The sequence below is a fragment of the Phalaenopsis equestris genome, unplaced genomic scaffold (assembly GCF_001263595.1).
Source record: "Phalaenopsis equestris unplaced genomic scaffold, ASM126359v1 Scaffold000507, whole genome shotgun sequence".
In the NCBI taxonomy this organism is placed as follows: domain Eukaryota; kingdom Viridiplantae; phylum Streptophyta; class Magnoliopsida; order Asparagales; family Orchidaceae; genus Phalaenopsis; species Phalaenopsis equestris.
Genome location: NW_018164947.1, coordinates 347,130 through 358,674, shown reverse-complemented (window position 1 = coordinate 358,674; position 11,545 = coordinate 347,130). Strand labels below are relative to the sequence as shown.

Here is an 11,545-nt window from a genome sequence, read left to right as displayed (position 1 = left end):
ATATATATATAATTACTATTATTATTAATAAATTTTATGAGAATTCACATATATGCACCCAATTCTTATGTATTTACTTATCTCATGCCTAAACTTGGATTTTTACATCCAAAGCACCCTACATATGGAAAAGTGTAATCTACTTTTTCATACATCTTTTCAAACATAGAAAAAAGGTGTTTAACTTGTAAAAATTAAAGTTTGGGTGTGAGATAAGTAAATGTATAAGAATTGGGTGCTATGCATGTAATTTCCGTAAGTTTTATTCTATAGTTGTAGCAACCCAAAATTCGCTTCTCACCCATACCAGACATGAAATCGTTTCCTTGCGACTCATCCCACTTTGTTGAAAGACAATATAAAAAAAAATATTCTGGCCTCACCTCTCATAGCCAACTCCGCCTTCATAATGCACCCTCCGTTCCTCTATTTGAGCTTGCATCCCCTCTCACTCACATCTCTTATTCGTCCTAAAAATCACAACTCATTCTCGTCTCTCCCTCTTATAACAAAGATAACCCTCAAAGTATGAAGTAGTCAACTATGAAGTTAATTCCTTTACTAGAATATATTTCAATTTTTATTTAATTTCCTTTCTTAGATATTTTCTATTTTTGTGGGATTTTGTTTCCCTATTTTATGGATTGGAATGTCACTTACTCTATTACATATACTAAGGCGTAACTCATTATTGTGTGGAATAGAAAACCTTTCCACATATCTCTTTAAGGTATCAGAGACAACGTCCTCTAGCACCTTAGAAGATTGTGGAGCCTCCTTCATTCGCTTTCTCGGTTTCTCTTGAGCGCAACCTTCGTCGCTCTCCAACTGAAGTCTTTGTTTTTGCAAGAAACATTCGAGCTCGCCACATCCACTCAAGGCGCACAAAACATCATTGATTGTGTCTCTCAGCCCACATGACACAAGGTTCCTCCTCTCTTGGTATTGGCCAAGACATCTCCCATAGTCCTCGTGTTCCCATCATCGAAAAATCACCTCTTTCCACACGTGAAACTCTCTCGAATTGGGTGCACCTCTCGAGCACTTACTCCTTCAACATTCAACCCAACACAACTTAAATTGTGCTTGGTTTATTGGATCAACACCATTACTCGTCACCCGCAAGCGGTCGCAACCTCCTTCAATTGGGATAGATCATTTGCCTTCTATTTGAATGCAATCAGTTTGGCTTAACCTCCTCTCCTATTCGCTAAAGTTGTGGAGGAAGCATCTTCCTCCATTTTTGTTCGAGTAACAAGTCCTTTCTCTTTATTCGGGTTCCCCAGAAACAAAAAACCAAATTTTGTTCGACTTCATGCTCGTATCATGACCGGATATGACATAGCCTCGCAATTTTATTCCTCTGAAGTCACTTATAGATCTGAGCTTATATCATCAATCACTATCGTAATTGATAGCCCTTGACAGCGTATCACGAATAATAGATTTCAAGATCCTAAATTTTTTCAATGATCACAGCTCGTCTTCATGTACGTTTGTAGTAAAAGAAAGAATGGACATCTCACAAGAGAAATCTCAGCTCCAAAAGTGATAGATTCCAAAAACCGGCCCAAGAAAAATCATGAGCTTGTGATTATGCCATGGTTAAAAAATACCATCACAATAAAGGTTGGAGAAAACTTTGTGCTCTATAGGATAGCTAAAAAGACATAGGAGGTTTTTGCTCTATCGTCCCTTAGAGTAACGTAAAATATGAATATCGTGTTCTTGCACTAGGAATGTGAGGGAATGTACTTGAAAGGCTATTAAGAGAACTTAAAGTTGAGACAAAGGACAATTAAGATGTTTGGTGATAATCAAGATGCTATTAGAATAGCCAAAAAAACTTTTGCACCAAGATGGAGTAAATTACATCGAGATTGGCAAACAATTCATCTTAAAGAAAACTATAAACGAAATTATCCAACCAATTTATGTTCCAACAAAACTTCAAATTGTTGATATTCTCATCAAAGCATTACTGAGCACAGAGGGTAGGCCATGATACTTAATTTGTTTTTTGATCAGGTAGAGTGAACAATGATAAGATTATGCCAGATGCAACGATGCCATCCAACAAAGCAAGTACCAGGGTATTATCTCTTAGTCATATAGTGATTCCCACTTCCACTCATAAGCGCAGTCTTTCATACCTTGTGGAGCCTCCTCAGGGACAGAATTGTTAGTGAGGACAACTTCATTGTAGGTTCTGACACTTGATGGTGTCATCTGAGTCAAAATTAATTTTTAGTGTCAGACAAACTTTTCCTGAGGACCTTAAAATTATTCAATCATTTTGTGGACCCCATTTTTTACTTTTGAGCTTGAGGAGATAGCAGGAGTTAGAAAGTCAACGCATAATGAAATTTTTACCATTACGTGTGGCTATGTAATCTTTGATATAATGATTGTGTCAAGGATATATATCTTATTTAAAGGTTCCTTCGAACTAAATTGAGAAACCAACTCAAGTATCTATTATTTTTGTCACGACCCGACATGGGGCTTAGAGTTAATCAAGATGGGAACAGAAAGTAGTAGGTAGAAATCAGATATCTGCTATTCTATTTTTATCACAAGCAGTTTAATATTCGAATAATACATGAAAAAGCCACTAAATTCTCTATCAACCCCTCCCTTGCTATCCCATATCCATCTTAAAATTCTCTTCTTGGTCAAGCTCAACTTACATTTCAATAATTATCTTAGCCAATATTCAAAAACATACAATGAGTAACCTAATTGCAATTTTACAAACTCCATACAATTTTTAACAATACTACTAAGACAGTTTGTCATTTTATTTTCACAGCTTGCACTTAATTCTATAAGTCATATATTCATTTATATTCATATCTTCTATACTATAAGACCATGATACAAAAATTCACACCTATGAATTACTTAGTATTCAACAATTCTCATTGATAACTAGAAATATCACACAAATTACAATTACATATTATATATTGCTTCTTAATTTATAGATCCTAATCTCTTTATCTTCTGTATAATTTCTCCATTATTCAAAAGTTTCATTAATTTCAATAGATGTCTCACCAATTAAAACCTTCAAAAATAAAAAATATATATTGAGGCATCTCACTTTAAAAATTATTTATAAGCATCAATATAACCAATACAAAAAGATGAGATATCAATTTAATGTTGATATATGATGTAAAATCGTAACCTCATTGGTCACTGATACACTTCTATTAATACTATTAATACTAATAAACGCACAATCATATATAATTAATTATAAATTTTCTCAAAATAATAAATGCTAGCTAACAATCAATTTCTTGCTCTAATATATATTTCATCTAATTTTCTTAACACAATTATGTTATGTTGAATCTTCTTAGCAAGAAAAACATGATTTTTCAACATAAATATGATTATTCTAAATAAATTTAGAATAATTAGAGAGAGACATCGTAGATAGTTTGCTCACATTAAACGTCGGTCATCTGATGATCCGATTAGAAGAGTAGATGTTTTAGATTCGACTTATGTTAATAAAGGCAGAGGTAAACCAAGGAAGGTTTGGCATATCGTATAAAAATTATCTTAATTCATTAGATTTAAATGAAAATATGACACTAAAAAGGACGCAATAGAGAAAAAGGATTCATGTAGCCGACCCCACTTAGTGGGATAAAGGTTTTGTTGTTGTTGTAGTATTCTATCTTGCAACTTTATTATACAAAAACAAGCTTTTGTCCCATTAAGTGGAGTCAGCTACATGAATCCTTTTTCTAATTGTTTTATATTAAATTAAATTTTTCTATATTATCACCATCATGAAAAACTCCATTGTTTTAAAATACTAATAACAAAATGTTTTTCTACATTTATTTGGTATCCTTCTGTCTTCAAAGAAGCATCCAGCATCCTCTTAATCTTCCAAATCTCATTAAAATATTATTAACTAAACAAATCGAGTATTATTCATAACTGAGTATCCCATGTATATCCAAATTTTAATTTCTATGCATCTTTTTCATAGCTAATTTCACTTTTTTATTATCAAATTATATTAAACCATCTTAATTTTGTTCATATACCTTTTGGAATAAAAAATACTTAGAACTCTCATTCAAAAATTTCTAAGTACTTTTTATAGTGATTCATTAAATTATCCAAATATGGATGTCACAACCCCCAAAATAAACCTTTACAACATTTATAAATATTCAAACAAAAAGCCAAATTCCAACACCATGGTCCAAAGCTTTCATGGGAAGCATAAATAATCAGATCAATTACCAATAGTGCTTAAATATTACATCCTTGGGGTTATGTATTGCTAAAACAGTTTTTAAAAGCTATTCTCCCTTCTAAATGAAGTATTTCTCAAAAAATGGAAGCTTCTAGATGGTTTCTAATGCAAAATGTCCACAAGCACTCCTCAGCAATAAACTAGTATAAATTCCAACAGAAAAAAAGGGGTAATTCACTTTGATACCACATAATTATGAGATATTTACATATGTAACACCTAAATATTTAATCTTGCATCAAAAATACTACTATTGCTAACTTTTAGAAATTATGACACTCAAGTGCTATAAAAGTAAATATTAAACATTAGGTGTTAGTCATGTGAATACATAAGAATTGTGTGGCACGTATGTAAATTTCCAACAGAAAAAAAACAACAGCTTGAAACAAAAGATCAAAGTAGAATAACAGAATAATAATTTAAGAACCTTCAAAACAGAATAATCCATGGAGCAAAAATGGTTGCCACAAAGCAGTAAGATCCAAAAAGATTTGGTCAGAAAGAATGAAAACCGACCTTAAACAATGTTGAGTAAATTTTGGCAAATGTAATGTACTTCCTGGACTAGCATAACTCAGAAGTTCGGGCATGCAGCAGATATGCTCATCTACCATTTAAAGATCAGGCAAAAAATTAACAAATGAATGCATCTTGACAGCAAAAAAGCTGCAGATTTTTTTCATGATTCCATATCAGAAATTTCAGTTTAAAGAGGCGCATAAGACATTATCGTTAACAATATAAAAGTTGGCTACATTACTTGCTGCAGTTATTCCTAGAGTTAACTTGCAGCACAACCATGGTTGCGATATCATCAATTCAGGGCAATGGAAAACAATTGCTCGCGTAGTTTACAAGTTTGAAACAATTGACTAGTCGAATGACGTTTCAACAATATCAGTCCTAATACTTATAAAATTGGTTCTCTGATTAATTTTTTCTGAATTTTTTCATCGTTTTCTCTTTCTATTTCCACAAGCATGGAAACAAACAAAAAAAATTAAAGCTTCCAAAAGCTGAACTTGAAGAGGATCAAGTGTTAATTAATTACCAACCCAGCAGAAGACTTTGATTGCAACCATTTTGAAAGCTTCTTATGAGAAGATCTTTTAATGTCCAAAGTGATGCCTGCTGGCCTGCAAGCCAATACATGGTTTGACCTAGAAACAAAAAACATAGAAAAGCACTTCAACAATTAATAGATAAATGTTATTAAAGACAAACGCATAGTTCAACCACAAGAAGGGTGCAAGTAGGACTGTATCATGTCAAACAAAATTTCTTTTGCATTCTTCTCATTATGATTAAAATAATTGCATAAATTGAGAAGTAAATCCCCAATTACTTGTGCTTAATGATACTTTATCAGCACATATTGCTGATTTAGTAAAAGCTTATGCATTAAAATACCTCAAAACTTCATGAAAATGCCATGGTTAACAGGCACGAAGAACATTTAAATTATGCCTGAAAATAATGATAAGGATACCACAAGTAGAAAGGTCACTATCTCCATCTCACGGAAGCAAAACCACAAAAACATAAAAGCCAAAGAAAAACTAACTCAAAGCGCTGATGCTGCTTATTGGCAGTAAGATAAAGGATGCTTACTTTTATCCAAAAAAAGATAACAAAGTCAACAAAATAATAGTAATACTACAAAATTAAAAGATAGTTTATTCCTAAAGAAACTTTATGAACAAAATAACATTTACTGAAAGAGAGTATTTAGCCAATCACCGCCAAAAGAACTCAGAACTTGTTCGCCGAACTTGTTCGCCGGAACAATGTCAAAAAAAAAAAAAAGAAAAAGATTTACTATGCTCAGTTTTCATTTTTTTTCTGGATGTAATATCAACCATTAACAAAAAAGATATGGAAAAGTCCATCATGGTTAAGCAGGTCATCTATATTAGACATCCTAATCACTAATTAGCAAAAAAATGTTTGATTATCAAGTTAAGTTACCAAGAAAACTAGAAAAACCTTGGATGTTGCATATCGTTTGGTATGTTGAAATTTCTTATATTATGTTACTATGGTAGTTGATACAATCCGGAATCAAAACCGGCGAGCAAACAAGGACGAAATTGCAATAGGTAGGTGGGGATACTCAAACGGGGGCTGCTCATATGAAAATTAAAGGAAAAGTAGCCAGATATAATGATGATCTACTGTTCGAGAGGCAAATCGTCTCTCCCACAGCCCTAAACTTTGTTAAAAAATACCATAGGAAAAAAAGAAAACAATAGCCAACAAAACATTCATAAAAGAAATAAACCTTATCCCTTCGACGCTAATGCATACTCCCCAATAGTCCTTCCAAAATTCGCCCCAAAAGCCACCCCTCCCCCCTCTCTTAATTCCCTTCTCTTCAATACGTTATCATCAATCTGGAGGGGCCTAACCAGGCACTGCGATCGCCCAGACCAGATATGAGTTGGGCCAGCTGGTTTGGCTCCTTCTGGCCGGTCCAAACCTTGATCGGTTCACGCAACACGGGAGGAGTCCCGTGCATATCTGGGGCAACGGGAGGAGTCCTGTGCGTATCAGTATGTTGTTTGGTTTACTAAAAGCCTATTTGGGATCACGTTCTGTTTTCTTTTTGTTTTCTTTTCTATTTTTAGTATGTTTTGTTTTTGTTTTGCTTTATGTTTTATGTTTTATGTTTAGTGTTTTTTTGTTTTTTATTTTCTGATTCTAGAAAATGTGTTTGTAATTGTTATGATTTATATTTTTTAAAACAAAAATATAAAAGATATTTTGTTGGGCATATTTTAATTTTTTTTTAAGAAAAAACTATACTTTTTATAGAACGGTTGGGCCCGCATGCACTCCAATATTAACCTCTGCCTGTGGGCGAGTAGAAGGTTCTACGTGTGCTACAATGTTTAGATTGTAAATTCTTAAATGATGACTGAGAGATGTTTATTTGTTAAATCTAAATATCAAGATATCAAAGGGCAAAGAAATCACAAAAGCAAAAAATTATACTAGTTGATTTTTTGAAGGGCATTGCACTCTTTATGCAAGATATCATGGAAACATGCCCAGCACATTGTCACCTCAAATTTTAAAGGCTGTTACACCCTTTATGCAAGATAGCAAAGAACCAAATATAGTACATCTAATAAATTACCTAGTACCTGAATAATGTTGCTCTTGAGCATATAAGAAAACATGATAAATTAAAAGAGTGTATGCGCTGGAGTACCAGATAGAACACACCCCTACACAGAAACCAAAAAAAATAAAGAAGAAAAACTTTATGCCAAGATCAGCATTGAGACAGGTTGGTTGGGTATAAAAGCGAGTGTAAACTCAAAGGCCATAAGAATGTCAAACCATAAACAAACAAATAAACATCTCCAAAGGCATGGCTTGAGCATAGAATTCGCGTGTATGCATAAACAAATCTCTGGCAGGCACTCATGCAAGTATTATCTCAACCAATTTAGCTAAAAATGTACATAAAGAATAGAAGCAGAAAATTTTAATCAATGAAGAGAAATCAAGCATTTCATCCCATATTATGACAAAAAATTAATTAATAATTACTGCACCAGGCTATCTATAACAAGCAAGCAGATACATCATTAGTTAAAAAGCTCAGATTACAGTATGAAACAATCTAAATTAAAAGCTCTACAGGAACTACGATTAAATAGAGTGGGGGCCAGCAGGGTAGCCAACACTCAATTTTCTTTATTCTCTCTTTTAACCGTTCAGCATTTAAGAGACTAAAAGAAAGTTTGCACAGTACATGTAAGTTTATCTATTACTTTAGTTCCTATGTTCCAAATACAGCACTTTAAAAGGCTATATAATGGGAATAATAAGGAAAGGGGAAGCCAACTACCAAAGTATGCTTCCAGACAATGGAAGATCTTTATCTTTGACAGTCATATGAAATGCCTGCAGAAGGCATTTATCCAGTAGAGAATCTATTTCATTTGATTGTGCCAAATGATCCTTTACTTCATTTTGTACTTCAGCTGAAACACTTTCTGACACATTTAATCTGATTATATCAGCTGCCATTTCTCCAAAGTCATCACGCCTAGAATCACCATGTAGAGAATCGTTGTCCTCTTCAGGATGGACGGACGGAATATTAAGGTGCTGCATATTATTATCTGAGACAGTATCAAGTGCATCATTTAAAATATTTCCTAAAGCATCTGATGTGTGAGAAGTTGCATTTAGAGCAGGATCTTCAATAACAATATCCTCCAGGAATCCCCCATTTGGAACATAGCAACCTTCAGCCAATTCCCTAACATTGAAGATATAAGTGCTTAGACCAAATAAAATTGCTTAACAATCAACTAAATGCCCTCTACTTAATTTGATAGCACTTACCACAAAGAGTCACGATAATAATGCAAGACTCGCAATGCTTTGCCACGTAAACCAGCTTTTAGGGCCTCCGTGCTGCTCATCATGGTAGTCCCCACCTGCCCAAATCATGAATTCCACAAGCAAAACAACCGTTAGAGCCTAATGAATGGAATAAGAAAACTATCATTTTTAAATAAGTTTATGTTCCAACTTGAATGTTGAGAGGCAAAAATCACTTACTGCAATAGGTGCTGCATTACCAGGAACTTTCACCGCCCATGGTTGGGCCGCTAGGAATGATGGAAAACCCTCTGAAGGTATGCTAATGCCAGGAAACATCAAATCAGCACCTCCAATAACAAAACGTGAAACTTCACCTCCTTTGAGCACAAAAGCAGGTAATAGCTCGGGGACCATCCAGAGTGCATATACTGAAATAATGTAAAAAAAAAAAATCCAATAAAATCATAGAAGAATTGGCTCTTAAGATTAATATTGTGAACAAGACTCAAGAAACTTGATTGAGATGATATTAAAAATTGTAGTTTTTGGGAAAGAAAAAATAATTATTCCACTTTAATTTCCTGAAACTCGGTTACAAGATAAATCACAAGGAAAGGCACCATATTATGAAAGGCATAAAATCCTCATGCTAGAAAAAAGAAATTGAAATTACCAACAATAGCTAATTCCAAAAGTAGAAACTACCAAAAATAAAAAATAAAAAATAAAAAATAGAAGATCACAAATAAAAGTAAATCCCTAATATTATGATACCCCAGCCCTCAATATGTAGCATAGATATTTATCATGCCCATCTTGCGTACAAGAAACTCAAAACTAGGCCTGAAAAGTCTTTTGGAGAATATGTTTAATATTTGTTGAGTTGCCATTGTCACGACCCAGCCAAGGAACTTGGATTTACCGAGGCAGGAATTGACAGTCGGACAGAAGAAACCTATCTAACAGTTTCATTTTATAATCAAATAAAATCCACCAAAGTACGAAACGAAAGAGTCATTTTAATTCATAAAACTTAATTTTACAATATTTGATTCATATTTAAACTTTTGCCTTTAACATAAAAAAGCAAAACTATAATACCTATCATCCCGCGCACTTCAGCGACTGTACACAGAATCTTTAGGGTTCATATAGTCTATAACTTGCTTTCCTGAAAAAAATGTAAACAACTTTTGGGTTGAGTTAAATTACCCAATGGGTAAATGGTTTTAAATTACACAAATTCACAATTTAAAATATTTTGCAAAAATTACAGTAAAAAGTAAAAATGATCGTGCAATAAAAGAAAACAACAAAAAAAACTTTTCATTTTATTTCATTCATTTATGTTACACTTTTCATCATTAGAAGTCACCGTCTAAACGTATACTTTAAATAAAATGTGTTTCACTATTTTCATTTTCATTTCCAGTTTCGTGCATGAGTACATTGCATTCCCCTGTCAGTATCATCCAGATGTGACTCTCATATGCATGCAAATATCACATTTTATTCAATTTTCTTGCATTTAACATTTAAAAAATATATTTTTTTTTTGCATTAAAAGCTGGGAAACAATAAATAAACAGAACTATTGTAAAATAAATCACATTTACCCACTTTAACAACGTCGATTGAAGTTTTTTGTTTCTTTCCTCAAATAGTCTAGGCTTTTGGGTGCACTTATAATAAAAATTTACATGTAATAAGCTTTCGTTCAGCCTAATCTTCTTACATATTAATTCTAGATTTTCTACCATTATTTTCATAATTTATTTATTCAATTAGCTATTTATCTCTCTCTCTCTCTCTCTCTCTCTCTCTCACACACACAGATATATATATATATATATATATATATATGTATCTAAATATGTATATGTATATATGTAGCAATATCCAAATTATTTTTTATATTAAAGCTTCTAAAATTTTAATTTGGCATATTTCAAGTTAATAATAGTTTAATTCTAACTATGTTTTAAATTTAAGGTGATTTAGCTCATTTTAACATTAATTAATTAGAGCAATAACAATTAATTGAAATCGATCTTTATACCTGAAATTTCCTTTTTTTTCTGATTTCAATAGTCTTCACATCAATTTACCTTAAACAATTATTAATTATAAATTTTGTTGAATTTTCATTAAAATTATTAAATAAAATAACTTAATTCCACTTACCTTATTAACTTTTTCCCAACCCTGATGCTTTCAAACCGAACATATGGGGGTTCAATTGATCTCTTCACGCACATCGAAGGCTCCCACAACTTCTTCTTCCTCAATCTCTCGATTGAAGCCTACATGCAGAACAAGAGGTAGGTAACAACTCGCACTTCTCCTCTCCATCAAAGATATAGAGCATGAATGCTTCTCCCTCCTCTTCTCTAGCTCGGGTAAGGCCGATCAAGCCTCCATCAACTTCTCCTTCCTTCCTCTACTGCTTCTCCTTCTTCTTCATCGGTTTGTTCTTTCTTCTTTTTCCATTCCTTCACTATTGTTACAATTTCTTTACTAAATTGGCTAAGGGACGACGAATTCTCCTCCTCTCCCACTATCTCTCTTTCTCCATCTCTATCGCTCCTTTCTTGTATGGTGGGTTTCTAATGTGACGATACAAGAACATCCTCATATTAACTTCGCTTAAGCGGCGCTATTATTCATAGAACGACGCCACGCTTCGTAGGTGTTGCGAGCAGGCAAAAAATAATAATAATAATAATAATAATAATAATAATATTATTATTATTATTATTATTATTATTATTATTTTACTGCCTATTACAGTCATAGTGAAAGGCAAGAAAATAGCTCCAAAATTAATCTTCTCTTTTATAAAGTGTATATCAATCTCCACATATTTTGCGCAATTATGTTGCACTGAATTTTTTTTATGCTTATAACAGC

General features: G+C 32.9%; 1 protein-coding gene across 1 annotated transcript in view; it reads right to left on the bottom strand.

Annotated features, from left to right (window-relative positions):
• Positions 1–9,063, bottom strand: part of LOC110028283 (eukaryotic translation initiation factor 2D) — a gene marked incomplete at its 5' end in the record, with an annotated part of 29,597 nt that extends 20,534 nt beyond the window's left edge. Inside the window, 4 exon segments of the mRNA XM_020730066.1 lie at positions 5,343–5,451; positions 8,151–8,567; positions 8,654–8,748; positions 8,873–9,063. Coding sequence (XP_020585725.1) covers positions 5,343–5,451; positions 8,151–8,567; positions 8,654–8,748; positions 8,873–9,063 — 812 coding nt within the window.
• Positions 9,064–11,545: the final 2,482 nt, after the last annotated feature.